Source organism: Rattus norvegicus, chromosome 1, assembly GCF_021556685.1.
Source record: "Rattus norvegicus strain SHRSP/BbbUtx chromosome 1, alternate assembly SHRSP_T2T, whole genome shotgun sequence".
Classification (NCBI taxonomy): domain Eukaryota; kingdom Metazoa; phylum Chordata; class Mammalia; order Rodentia; family Muridae; genus Rattus; species Rattus norvegicus.
In genome coordinates this window covers 85,634,524-85,649,560 of record NC_141534.1, presented here as the reverse complement: position 1 = coordinate 85,649,560, position 15,037 = coordinate 85,634,524, and the positions used below count along the sequence as shown (strand labels likewise).

Genomic DNA, 15,037 nt, shown 5'->3' with positions numbered 1-15,037 from the left:
CCCACCACACTCATGCCACCAGACCTCTAAAATTCCTGGGACTTATAGTCTTTTGAAGATTAGGTGCACCCTCTCACACAGCAGTAGAATGCTGTAATACTGATCTGCTCAGAGGCTCATTAGTGGCATGACAATTATGGATATAACCAACTGCTTACTGATAGATTATGAAGCCTACACCATAGGAGGGAACTCATCCGTTGTAGGCCTGGTCAAAAGTCCATGGCTGGGGAACTCACAGGATATCTACTATTGTTTCAAATAATTGTCATACTGTTAAACAGAATTCTAAAATATTTGTAATTATAAGTAAATTTGCTCTATTTTTTCTTTGATCAGAGAAGCTTCCTTTTGCTTGGGTGGATTAGTAATTAATGTAACTGGCCAAAGTTCTGGGTATAAGTAACTATGAGTGGTCAGCAGTGGATGAGTCATTTGTATCAACCTCCTACCATTCAAAGCTCAGGGTATATAATAGAAGAGAGATGTTGAAAAGAGCTGGTAGATGGAGAGGAAAGCTGTGAAATGCTGGTTTCTGGACACAACAAAGCTGTTAACTGCATCAAACCATAGTAGTTATGGTTTCTTAAGATCTAGTCAATCAAAACTCTAGCATGGGTGGAGGTGGGAATAGGGTGCCTGAGATACCACCCCTATTAGAAGAGCCATTGACTGGTTCTAAATAGAGAATCACTCTCTTTTGGAGGCTGCTCATGCCTTAGTAGATAAACACACCAGTCTCTCATTTTACCTTCCTCCAGATTGTTATTCCCAAGAAATCTAAGACCATATACTCAATCTTCTTTTCTTAATGTTAATGGATGTTTTGTGTGCACATATATATGTGAACTACATGCATGTAGTTCCCACAGAAGCCGAAAAGGGAACTAGAAGTTAGAGATGATTATAAGCCAACATATTGGTTCTGAGAATCAAGCTCCAGTCCTCTAGAAGAGCAGCAGAAGCATCTTTCCAGACCAATACTTTCTGCATCTTGTTTTTTCCATTAATTAATTTATTTATTCATTTTACATCCAGATTACAGCCCTCCTCTCTCCTAACATTACCCCCACTCACACAGTCCCTCTCACCACCACTTCTCCTCTTCACCTCTGAGAAGGGGGAGTTAGAATACTACCTGAGTCTTAAAGAGCCACCTATAGGATTTCCTGAGACTTATCAAGCTATCCTCTGGGTTGAAATATTTCAATTCTGAGAAAATTACTACATAAATACTAAAAGAAAAAACTAAAAGAAAATCAAGTGGTCCCTGGATAGTGACACAACAGAAACAGATAAACCACAGACAAGGGAATGGGAAATATATTCTACTTCTCTTTTTACTTTATTTCAGTTTAAATTTTGGTTTTTAGATCAGGGAACAGAAGATATATTCTATATTACTACATACTGGACATCAAAGCAAGAAAAATTTGAAGAATCAAAGCTCCCAGGGACTAAACCACCATCCAAAGAGTACAGATAGACAGACCCATGGCTCCAGCTGCATATGTAACAGAGGATAGCCTTGTTGGGCACCAATAGGAGAAGCCCTTGGTTTTTCCAAGGCTAGACCCCACATCCAGTATAGGGGAATGTCAGTGCAGGGAGACAGGAAGGGGTGGGTGGATGGGTAGGGGAACACCCTCATAGAAGAAGGGGAAGGGGAATGGGTTAGAGGTCTATGAATGGGAAACCCAGAAAGGGGATAACATTTGAAATGTAAATAAAAAAATATCCAGTTAAAAATGCTTGAAGAAAGATATGACATGAATTTTTTATCCTGAGTGATAAAGTAACTGAAGGATTCAGATTCATGATGGTACATTAAGGATGAAGTTCATGAACTACCTATGGTAGAGACAGGCCTGGAAAAGCTTGGAGTAGATCAACATAGGGGCAGAGGCCTTCCAGGAATGAGTTACAGTCACTTGGTTGGGCTAAGGATTTGGGGAATCCTCCCCCACTTCTCTCTCTCATTTTGCAGGGGATTAAATACTCAGAGGGATCAGCTTTCCCTAAACCTTGATAATCCAGATTTGTGGTTTAGCTCAGTTCCCCTGAGTATCTCACACTAGGGCAGGGACATGGGTATTTACATGGAGGGTGGGGAGGTAGCAGGAGATGACAGACTGTTTTGGGGAAATTGGAAAAATACAACCTTAAATGCCTCTTCCTGAGACTTATCAGGATGCCCATTATAACCCTGTGACTAGTGAGACACTCTCTTATCAAGAGAAGAAAACTGGGTTGTTGTCAGAGTAGCCAGGGGAAAGGTAAGCTATGTGTATAACTTTTTGAAGGCTTTCTTTTCTTCCTTCAAGACTGTGAAAAAGTTCCCACAACATCTTTTAACCAAGGGAGTCATGGAAGGAGAATCTAGTGGAAACAGATTATGAAATGATGCCATGTCCTCTGGAATATTTGAGTGGCACTGGATCCTAATATAATTTAGATTTATATACAGAGCCTTCCTTCTAAATTTGCTTCTATGTATGCCTCTGATCCCAAAAAGCAAAACAACTGTTTGTAGTTGCAAACCAGTCCATACAGTGGCAAGCTCACTCCTACCCTCCATCCTTTAAGATATTCTGGACATCCAGTGCTTTACAAGTGTTCAGCCCATGTTGACAAGCCAGCAGGTGTCTGGAGCTTCCATTACCTCTTCAACGAGACATCATCTTCACAAACTCTGAAGAAAGAATGAAAAAACTCCTCTGGGGCTCCTCTGTGAGGCAACTGGAATTACTTAGAAGAGCTTCTCCTGTGTTGCAGGCAATGACATACATTACTCTTTAAGAAATATTTTGAACTCTTTATGACACAGTGTTAATAAAACGTACAAAGATCTTATAAACAGAAATTATAAGTACTTTATTTCATTGTGTGTGTGTGCCTGTGTGTGTGTTTTATATGAATGTATATACAGATGCATGTGCACCTGTGCATACACAGGTGGAGGACAGAGGAGGATACCCAGTGTCTGTGTCTCTCATGGAAACTGGGGCTTCATTGTTGTTGTTTTGTTGTTGTTGTTTTGTTGTTGTTGTTGTTGATGATGATGATGATGATGACATCGTTTTAATGTGTATTTGTATTTTGCCTGCATGTATGCCTATGCACCATATGTATGCAGTGCCCAGTGAGAACAAAAGAGGATCTTGGATCTCCTGGAATTGGAGTTGTGAACCTCTGTGGGTGATGGCACCTCTAGAAGAGCAGCCAACACTCTGAACTACTAAACCCTCTCTCCAGAACCCTCTCATAAATTTTGATAGGCTTGTGGCCAGGGAACTGCAGTGAACCACTGCTCTATAGCCCTATCTACCACCAGTTACAGGCACAGGGGCCCTGGGTACTAGGCATCCAAACTCAGGTCGTCATACTTGGTCAGCAAATGCTCTTACCTACAGAGCTCTTTTTATAGTCTTTGTTCTATCTTTCAGTGTTCCTGGAAGAGTGCCATTCTACAAAACAAAGAGCCTAGTAATGGAAACTGGCCTGTTTGAGATCAAGTGAACAGTAAATAGAAAAATCCTGAAGGAACAAATTGCCCATCACTTTGTTTAGACTTAATTCCAAATGAACATGTTGGCCCCACTATGTCTTGAGGTCATTTTATCCTTTCCTTGTTTAGAGTTTGGCCTTAAGATCTCTATGTTTTTCCCACATTCATTGATGCATATGGTACATCTGAGACTGATAAGATTTAGCATGTACCTAACATATTTACTGAATTTCCTTTTGTAGATCTATAGAGCAGATATGGTTTCCAAAACCCTCCTCAAAATGACTAAGGGTCTGTATCATTGCTTGCTGCAAAAGCAGGAGGAGCTCACTTTGCACCCCGGTACTGACATAAAAATCCCATTGTGAACCTGTAACTATAGTGCTGTAGGCAGTGGAAAGAAGACAGTTGCAGTGGCTTGCAAATTACCAGCCCGGCTTCAGGTTCAGAGAGCAGCTTCTGTCTTAGTGGAATAAAGTGGAAAGTGATTGATCAAAATACCCAATACACTCTCTTCTGAATTCTGTGAGTTGCTCTCTCTCTCTCTCTCTCTCTCTCTCTCTCTCTCTCTCTCTCTCACACACACACACACACACACACACACACACACACACACACATTGACCTCATACACAGACACCAGAGAAAGGGAGGGATGTGAGAGAGATCCTCAGCTGTCCTGCAGCCTGGAAACAAACACAAGATATGTTCCTGGAGAGCTCACAGTCAGGCTTAATACATTCATGCAAGGAAGAGGGAGATTCTTGACAAAAGAATTCTTGTGTCCTTGAAGGATGTGTAAATCTTATAGGTACATCAAGTGGGCAGGACATAAGTTACAAAGGTATAGAATGGAGAATAGGAAACATGCCTCCCACAGCATACCAATTCACATCATGGTTGCCAAAGATAAGACTGGGTAGGCTAAAGAGGCATGCACTTGAAAAACAGACTACAGATTGTGACACTGCTTGAAGGCAATAGCTAGGTGCTGAGCACTTTAAATCAGAGAATATCACAATTTAAACTTGATATAGCCAATATATGTCTCCCTCAGATATGATCCCACATAGTACAAGTCTATAGCTATTATCAACTTGACACAACCTGGATTTGTCTGGAAAGAATAAACCTCAGTTGAAGAACTGTCAGAATCAAATTGGCCTGTGGGCACATCTGTGGAGCATTGTTTGATTACTAATTGGTATAGGAGGCCCCAGTCTAATGTAGGCAACACCATTCCCTGGATAAATGGTTCTGAGCCACATGAGAAAGCTAGCTGAGCAAAGGCCAGTGAATGAGCTATGAGCTGTTTTAACAAAGCAACATACATGAAATTTGAACACACCTTCAAATGAAAACTTGGAAAATAGTGAAGAGTGGTTGACTTGAAGAACCACATGGAGAAGCGAGAGGTGTAAAATCCTAGATTTCTGCCCAAAGTATTACCTTCAAAATCAACAGTGCCATCTCCATTGATATCAGCCTCCTGTACTACCTCAGCAATCTCCCGGGGTGTGAGCTTCTCCCCCAGCAGCCTCTGCATGGCCTGCTGCAGCTCTGCCAGTGTGATCTCCCCATCTCCATTGGCATCAAACTAAACAAAAACAATGAGGCTAGGTCAGCTTCACTGTCGAGGATGGCCTTGAAGAAAGTCAAGGTTCTAGTCACTCACTGAAGGCCAAGAACTAAGCTAAGCACTTAAGACATATCACCTACTAAAATGTTGGCTCACCAATATTATTCTTTTAAATTTGCACCCACATTATTTTTAATATATTTATTGGGATATCATTTATATACAAAGAGCTATATATATTTATAATACATACAACTAGATGAATTTGGATATACACAGAGATTCAAGGAATCATCATCATACAACTAGATGAATTTGGATGTGTGCACAGACTCAAGGAATCATTATCACAACTAGTGTGACAGATCTGTTATGGCCAGGAGCTTTTGTTTGCTTTCTATGGCCTTAAACAAATTACTACATTTATTGGTTTGTTTATGTGTGTGTACACATATGAACACATACATTCCATGATACACAGTGAAGGACAGATAGCTACTTGCAGGACCCACTATGTGAGTCCTAAGGACTTAACTTGGGTCATCAGCCTTTTAATAATCTCCAATGTGAGTATGAGTATTATATTATCATAAATATTTAATTTCTTTCTGATTTTATTCAGCCATAAAGGAAAATTTAATCGTGACATTTGTAAGAAGATAGAGGATACAGATTCAGAAAGACAAAACCCAGATATTCTCTCATATATGGCATCTAAATTTAAATTTGTGTATAGATATGTATGCATACATAGAAAATGAAACTAGAAAGTATACAATAAGAAGGGAAGAAGATATTTTAAAGGAGGAGGAAAGAGGGAAAGGAGGGTAACAGAATACTTATAAAATGAAAGGTAAAGAGGGACCAAGGCCTCGCACACACTAAAGCAATGTCCTAGTGCCAAACCACAACCCTAGACCCTTGCTGGAAGATTCAAGGCAGATGCTCTGACATTGAGCCACACCCCCAGCCCCTCATTAGAGGATTCTAGGCAGGGGCTCTGCCACTAAACCACACCCCCAACCTCTCTCTCTGGAGAATTCTAGGAAGAGCCTCTACCACCGAGCCACACCCCCAGCCCTTCACTGGGAGATTCTAGGCAGAGATTCTACAACTGAGCCATGCCCACGGTTCCTGGAGACCTTGTCTTTTTCTTGTTATGTCCACATCTTGGCCTTGATTTCCTTCCACAAACATCTTCCTATCACATAGCCTCTTCTCTAGAATGTGCTTCTTGTCCTAGACTGTGCTCCCATAGAGCAGCTCTGCCCATCTAAAACTATCAAACTCTCACATTCTTCCTTCCTATGACAAAACAAAGAGGCCCCAACCTGGGGAAACATAGGGTATTGAATATTATCTGTAATCTTTGAGCCTCAATTTCTTCATATGTATGATAGGAATTGTGTTTACTCCTAATATTGTATGTGAGAGTCAAATCAGATAAATATATATTGCTAAATGTTTGGAATATGTTATTCTCCTTCCTTGTACCTAATCACAACTAGTTGATTTTGTTGGACACTGTCTATACTGTAGACTAATAAAACTAGATCCTTGCCCAACTCTTGGTATTATGGATTTATTAACTCACCTCCTTGAAGGCATCTCGCATCTCCTGGACACCGATCATCCCTGCTGTTTCTGCAAGCAATTTGGGGGTCATCAGTTCCACAAAGTCTTCAAAATCTACACGGCCACCAACTGACAAAGGAGCATGGTTAGAAAGAATTCCACAGTCTCTGAGTTTCCATCCCTCCACTTTCCCATTCAAGCCATAAATAGGTCAGCTCCCATCCTCCTGCATGCTAAGAATTTCCTTTGAGTTTCTACCTCTACCCAGCCAAGTGAAGTTCTCAGGTTCCTCTAATATGAACTTAATAGACAAGGGATATACATAAAACTAGGTACTTTCATAAAATCTCTTTAATTTTTATTCATTTTAATATCTCTCTCTCCTCTCTCTCTCCTCTCTCTCCCCTCTCTCTCTCTCTCTCTCTCTCTCTCTCTCTCTCTCTCTCTCTCTCTCTCTCTCTCTCTGTGTGTGTGTGTGTGTGTGTATGTGTACATAATTGCAGTTACCTCAGAGGCCAGAGAATGGCATCGGATTCTCCTGGAGTTGGAGTTGTGGATTGCTAAGCTGCCCAACATGAATGCTGGGATCCAAACTCAGGTACTTTGCAAAAGCAGTAGACACTCTTAACCACTGAATCATCTGTCCAACCATACTCATAAAATATTTTCTTGGTTTAAAGCTTTTGCATACCCCATCTATAGACCAGTAGAAGAAATACAGATTTAATTGTGGACCAGTCTCTTTCAGTTATGATGATAGTCATCCCTTTGCATCCATCAAAGACCTGTGCCAGGACATACATGGCACATCAAAGCAAGTCAATGTTCAAGTCCCTATCATAAGTGGCATAATGTGTGTATCTTGCACTTGCAGTCTCCCATATGTCCTAGTCACCTCTATATTATCCACTCTCTATTACACTGAGATGCTCTGTGAATAATAGCTGTGCTGTATTATTTAAGAAGCAGAGGTATAAAGTCCTTATGTGTTTAATGTAGATACAATTCCTTTTCTTAATATTTTCTGTTGCACTTGCTTAAACCTACAGATAATGAATGGAACCAGCAGACAGAGACCTAACTTCTACTATGACATAAAATTAATTCTTGTTAACTTAGATCCATGTTCAGGAGCCAACCTAATTCTGGCTTCAATCACAGAATTGATGCTGATTTCCATTTAATGACGCATCCCTGAGCAATGCTACTGAGTGACACTGGATCCAAGTCCACGTTCATGTTCAACATCCATCAAGGCCCATTACAGAAAACTCTACTGATAAGAACTTACAGTCAGTAAGGACTCATGGAGGATGTAACCTTTCCCACAGTGGCACCCCTCCTTTGTACAACATGAATAAGTAAGCCACAACTATATCTTTACTTGTTAGATGGGAAAACTGAAAACTAGAAATATTTCAGAAGTATTCCACTGTTGAAAATGATCACAAAGAAGAAATGATGAAAATGGGACTCATAGGCCAGGTAAATGACTTAGCAAGTAAAAAGGACTTGCTGCCCAACTTCATGGCATTGAGTTGAAGCCCCAGGTCCCACATGGCGAAATGAAAAAACCAACTCCTTCAAACTGTTCTCTGATCAGCACACAAATACTGTGACATTCACATGTACCCCCATCCTCCCTCAACACACAAAATTAATGCAATTTAAAATGTTAAAGTGGTGAATTACCCTAGATGCACAGAACACATGAAACTCAAGATGGATGATCAAAATGTGAATGCTTCACTCCTTCTTTAAAAGGGGAACAAGAATACCCTTGGCAGGGAATAGAGAGGCAAAGATTAAAACAGACACAGAAGGAACACCCATTCAGAGCCTTCCCCACATGTGGCCCATACTTATACAGCCACCCAATTAGATAAGATGGATGAAGCAAAGAAGAGCAGGCCAACAAGAACCGGATGTAGATCTATCCTGAGAGACACTGCCAGAATACAGCAAATACAAAGGCAAATACCATCATTAAACCACTGAACTGAAAATGGGACCCCCGCTGAAGGAATCAGAGAAAGGACTGGAAGAGCTTGAAGGGGCTGGAGACCCCATATGAACAACAATGCCAAGCAACCAGAGCTTCCAGGGACTAAGCCACTACCCAAAGACTATACATGGACTCTGGACCCTGGACTCTAACCTCATAGGTAGCAATGAATAGCCTAGTAAGATCACCAGTGGAAGGGGAAGCCCTTGGTTCTGCTAGACTGAACCCCCAGTGAATGGGATTTTGGGGGGAGGGCCGTAATGGGGGGAGGATGGGGAGGGGAACACCCATAAAGAAGGGGAGTGGGAGGGGTTAGGGGGATGTTGGCCCAGAAACCGGGAAAGGGAGTAACATTCGAAATGTAAATAAGAAATACTCAAGTTAATAAAAAAAGAAAAAGAAAAAGAAAAAATGTTAAAGTGGAAAGTTGGAGAGCTCCACTTTTAATATCGCTGCCTATTCCTGCAGAAGACCTGGGTTTAGTTCTCAGAACTCATGTGGCAGCTCAAGAGTATGTATAACCCCAATTCCAGAGGATCTGACACTCTCTTCTGGCTTCTGCAATGTGCCAGGCACATACTTGGTACACAGACATACATGCGGGAAAAACATTCATACACATGATTTTTTTAATCTTTAACATTTTTAATAATAAAAGATGCAATTAGTATCTAGAGCCATTTTTTTCTAACTTCAAATGCAGCCTTTCTAAGCACAGTCTGAGCTGCTTTCTAGCAGGTGGCTCTTCCCCTTAACCATCTTCTTATTTAATGTGCTAAATATCTTTCTGCCCTGCCCCTGACTCCAGGCATGCCTCCTGCCCCTTGTTCTCACGGTTCATTCGGATTTGCTGGCCCAACTCAGTCAACTCCATCTCTGTAGGCATGTAACCCATTGTTCTCATGAGATTGCCCAAATCCTTGTAAGAAATGAACCCATCTCGGTCCTTGTCAAATTCAAGAAATGCTTCCCGGAGCTCTAAAAGTTAAGAGAGAAGAGAGTTAGAACAACCAGAAATAGTCATTGGGGAAAACTGGTATCTTTTGAAACTATCAATGAGACACATAGCTAGAGATTCTACAAAGAATACATTTAATGAAGTAAATAGTTCATTTATTTAAAAAGCAGGAATATAAAAAAAATGTCCTAGTAAGAAAATGACCTTAAGAGCACTGAAGTCCTCAGACTCTTCAGTGAATTTGCAAGGGATCTCAAAAACAACCAAAAACAGGCAACTTTTTAAATCATTCTAAACCTTGCATCATTTCTGAGTCTCTGTGACTTATGCAAATGAGACAGACACCTGTCAACACTCAAGAAGCAGAACCTAAAATGACTTAGAATGAGCTGTGCAGATTATATTTCATCAGGGACACAGGAGAAAAGGAATTTTCACATGGGGTAATTTACACTGAAATGCAAGAGGGGAGGGCAGTAATGAGTGGCTACATGGAAGGGCATCTGAGTAAGGAATTACCATCAATCTCATCCTGTCCCAGTGGTCTCTCCTGAAAAGAATATAGGAGAGGAGATTGAAAGAGTCAGGCATCCAATCCCCACCTCCCCAAACAAGCCCCTTGTTCCATCAAGCTTTCTGGTCCTTCATTGTCTTCCTCTAACTTGCATCTTCCTCCCTCCAATAAAACTGTCATCCCCAGCTCTTCTTTAATGAACCTTTTCTTTCATCCCCTCTCATTTCTTGTCTCCCATCCTTGCATCTTAATCTCAACTTTCTGTCCTAAATATCCTGGGATCAAAACTTCTTCCCCAGATAAAGAAAGTACAATATGTCTCAAATACTGTGTACATAGGGATGTCTGTGTGAGTCCTTTCATTATACTTTCTCCTCAGAATCACGTCACTGAGGTAGATTCAAATATTCTTACCTTATGCATGAAAAGCTAAAGAACAGAAAGATTTAATAAGACTACCAAAGGTTACAGGGCTCATAAATAGAATATCCCCTTCCAAGGGAGAGATAACTCAATTACTTCTATTGTCCTTTTATTTGTTTGTTTGTTTGTTTGTTTGTTTGTTTTGAAATGCAAGCACTTGCCAAGTACTTGTGAGAGATCAGTGGACAATTTGAGGTAGTTGGTTCTCTCCTTCCACAATCTTGGAGATAGAACTCAGGTCATCAGACTTAGCAACAGGTCACTTTACCTGCTGATCGATTCATTGTCCCTTATTTATTAATTAATTAATTTATTTATTGACAGTCTCATGTAGCCAGGCTAATAGCTAAAAAGGACTTCTATCCTCCTGCCTCCACCTGCCAGTCACTAGAATTATAGAGACACCCACTTAGTATGGTACTGGGGGTTGAATCTAGGGTCTCATATGTGCTAAATAAACTCTACCAGCTAAGGTACATGCTCAGAAACTTCATCCTTTTAAAAATTAATTTGTGTTATTGCCGGGGGCCAGCCCTGACATTGGTCTTCTTTCCCCTATTGGTTCTTCTTGAGGCAGTGGAGGGGGAAGAACGTAAGCGGAGGGTAAGACTTTGTCTTATGAGATATGGGGGTAAGACTTTGTCTTACAAGATACTTAGGGTTGCTATACAATAATAAGTGTACTTATCTATGTCTAAGTTACTATGTTACTGTAGCTGATTTACTTATCTATGTCTAAGTCACTATCTTCTGCTACTGTAACTGACCTGCCTTCTGTGTTCCTCTGAAGCCAGAAACTGCAGTCTCTGGCATTTAGCACCTCGTTCTAAAACAGTTGGACATCAAGTAGAGGATTAATTCCTGGAGCCTTTTCCCTTTTGTCCCTATGCTTCTTCCTTGTCAGGCTAGGGGGAAGTTTGGAGCAATAAAACTTCTATTGAACCAAGAGAAGTGAATAGCGCTTGCAGAAGGAAAAACTTGTACATAGACAAATATGCATAAACATATATAATTACACACACGGATTCAATAAGTGTGCATTGATACATTTCCACTCAAATTCAGCTGGGCCCAGCTTACATGCATTCTCACAATTACATTCTTACACACACACACATATGCATACATTCTCACAATTACATACTTACACAGACATCCATATTTACATATGCATATGCAGCAAAAGACCAAACATTGGTGCAGAAAGAACTCATTCATTCTGGATGAAAGATGAGCTCCAATCTTTATTACATAGAGAAATAAATCACTTCTACCCTTTTAATGCTAAGTGAATTAAACCCAAGTTTGTAAGAGAAAAGGCTTGTTCCTTTTAATAAGACTAAGCCTGTGTTGCTATTAAAAATGACCTGTTCTGTCCCATGGTAAGGAGAAACCTGCCTGTGCCTTCTGTTCTCTCCGGTTTCTTCTTTTTCCTCTTTTCCTTTGCATTCTGCACATTACTCTTTAATGTTACCTATAGTCTCTAGGTTATTCCTCTCTATATTTCTTCTCAGCCCAGATCTTTTTAGCTCAGTTCTACTTAGCTCAGTTCTACTTAGCTCAAACCTGACTTTTCAGCTCAGTCCCTCTCCAGCTCTGTCCTTCCAGTTCAGTCCTTCTCTCGCAGTCCTTCTGTGTCAGTCCTTCTATATCTCTTCTCTTTGTCCTCTGCACTTAAACATCTTTCAGAATACGTAATCACATGTTATAAAGTTCATCACAAGTTCATATGAAAGATCAAAGCATAAATGGAAATAGAAGTTTACAACTGATCATGTTTACATGAATATCCATCAGGAGGAATTATCTGACTAAACATTCATCACCAGTGTCAACTCTACAGGTTCATTGAAGGTCAAAAACCATAGTTGTTAGTGAAGTTATGTATAGATAAATCCGGTCAATATCTTATCCTCTGTCCTTGAAACTGTAATAAATCATTTGTTCTCTATTTATGGCTCTTGATAATTGTTTTACAACTTCTTGGAATGTGTTCTGAGTAGGGGAAATTCTGGTTACTCTCTAAGAGCAATTAATTGGTGACATCTGGGAGACTGGCAGAGTTCTCACTGCAGTTTTAACTATCAGAAAGAGACTTAATAGCAGTCCCACTATAAAAGAATTTAATAATCATTGATATAATTTTAGGAATTCTTATAGGATCATCATTAAGACTAAAAAAGTCATCTATTTGTCTATATAGCATCACTACGAGACAGTACATCTTTGTAGATCTGCAGAGATCTGCTCCAAAGGGGATGTGCTGTTACTTAATGATTGTTCTGTGTGCTTAATAATAACAGGAAAAGCATTTTAATAGCAGGAATCTTTCCCAAAATGAATCCCTTATAGCCTTGTTTAATAAGGGTGAACCAGTCACAGATTATATAATAATCCGAGGCTGGTCATCGCAGGATGATCATCTGCTAGTTATTAGTTTGTCCTGTTATGGCTCCTGACATGTTATCATCAAAAAACAGTTTTACATCATGATGTTGCCACACACCTATATCATTTTTCTTTGCTGATTTCAGCACCACCACATCTAGCACATGTTCCATGTTCCCCAGTCCAATTTATTCCCCAAAATAATACCCTCTTCTGCTTTTATGACATGCATACTCTTTTGAAGTCACTCAAAGGTTCAGACACAAGACTAAGACTAGGATGTAGGACTCCTAACTCCTATGCCCAATTTTTTTCTGCTACATCCCACTGACTCCAGTATCTCCATCCTCATACCTGGGGTGAGCTTCCCCTTGTGTGAAACCAGTACTCAGAGGGGTTTTTTTAGAATATTCAGTGTCATCCTTACATCTGGAAACTTCTGGTCATTGTTCCCTAGTCATGGGTATACCCAAGCTTGATTAGCGGGTCTAGATACTAGTGATTTTATTTCTTACCAACCTTATTCTTGGAGACCTCACTTTGGACATTCTTTCTTCTTTCCTTCCGATGCAGTCACTTAGCTCCCCTCATCGCTATTCCCCCTCCCTCCATCCACTATTTTTGCTTCCTCTTTTGTCTTCCCTTCCCTGCCTTCCCTTACCCTGACCTATGTCCCTTCCTCTTCTTTCCTCTATCTCCTTCCCTTACTCCTCTTACCTCTCTTTTCATTTCTTACCCTCTCCGGTCATTTTAAAGAAAAACATGATACTGAGAATCAAACATGACTGGATAAGTAAATAAATGAATAAATGAACAGATAGATAGGATAGATAAATGATAGATAGATAGATAGATAGATAGATAGATAGATAGATAGATAGATAGATAGAGCGAGCGAGCCACTCATTAACTGTACAGGTTTAAAACAAAATACTTCATCACTTAATGGCCTCAGTTTACAATTTTACTCCCTTGTAAATAGGAATGAAATTATATCCTACCTCATATGTTGTTCTGAGGACTGAATGCCATCAAGCAAGCAAACCTTTTAGCACAGGACTGGACACACAGAAATACTTAAGAAGTAGTAGCTATTGTTAATACTATCATCAGCATCATGACCACCATCACCATAATCACCACCACCACCACCACCACTATCATCATCATCACCATCATCACCATCACCAGAAGCAGAAGCAGCAGCACCACCACAACTATCTGAGATCACTATCATTATTGTCATCATTAACCCCATCACCACTATCAGCAGCAGCACTGTCATTACCACCAGCAGAAGCAGCATCACCATTACTATCATCACCATCATCAGTGCATGATTTCCATGTGAAACAATGATGCTATCAACAATGGCTCCATACCATCTCCCTTTTATATTTGTCTCACTCCACTATATCCCTCTGCTTCTGATCTTTGATCCCTATCCCCCACACAGTGCTACCTGAGCTTCAATCCATGCTTTCTCCACCTGATCCCCTTGTTGCTCAGCATTTGCATACCCCTTCCTTTCCAATGCCCCAGATCTCCTTATTCTTCCTAGATCCTCTGCGCCACCCCCACCTCACCCGCTGCTTCTCAGCAATGCCTTTTCTCAGGAAGATGCAAGCAGGGCCCATGGGAAACTGCATTGGGGCAGGTAAAGTTCACCAAGCTCTGATGTCAAGATGGCCCTTCCTTCCTGCTCCCTTGCAGCAGGCAACTCAGCTTCTCGATAGTCTAAATCCTTTGCAAACTCTTTATGGCTCTCTTGGCCTCAGTCCCTCAGTCCCTCAGTCCCTGTGACAGATCTGTGACAGCTCATGGGAAATCTCTACTTAGACAGTGGAGGGATCAGAGCACTTCCTACCTCCCACTTATGGCTGGAGTGAGATGGGAGGGGGAGCCAGTGTGGGCCTCTGAAACTCTTTAATCCCCAGGATGGAATTAGATAGTACATTTTGAAATAGGGATTAGGGTGAAGCCACCAATCATTTGCTGTTCCAACAATCATTTTGAACACTCATCTAAGCCTGACCATTAGTGAGTGAAAGATGAAAAGGATGAATGTAGTCATCAGTCATGTGCCCA

At 40.6% G+C, this 15,037-nt stretch overlaps 1 protein-coding gene across 1 annotated transcript; it reads right to left on the bottom strand.

The window, feature by feature from the left end:
* Window positions 1–1,745: 1,745 nt before the first annotated feature.
* Window positions 1,746–14,785, bottom strand: Cabp5 (calcium binding protein 5). Its single transcript, NM_001108907.1, is given in 6 exon segments — window positions 1,746–2,692; window positions 4,957–5,104; window positions 6,681–6,790; window positions 9,501–9,644; window positions 10,144–10,174; window positions 14,536–14,785. Coding segments are annotated over 6 exon segments (522 nt in total). The 5' UTR covers window positions 14,599–14,785; the 3' UTR covers window positions 1,746–2,666.
* Between the last annotated feature and the right edge of the window lie 252 nt (window positions 14,786–15,037).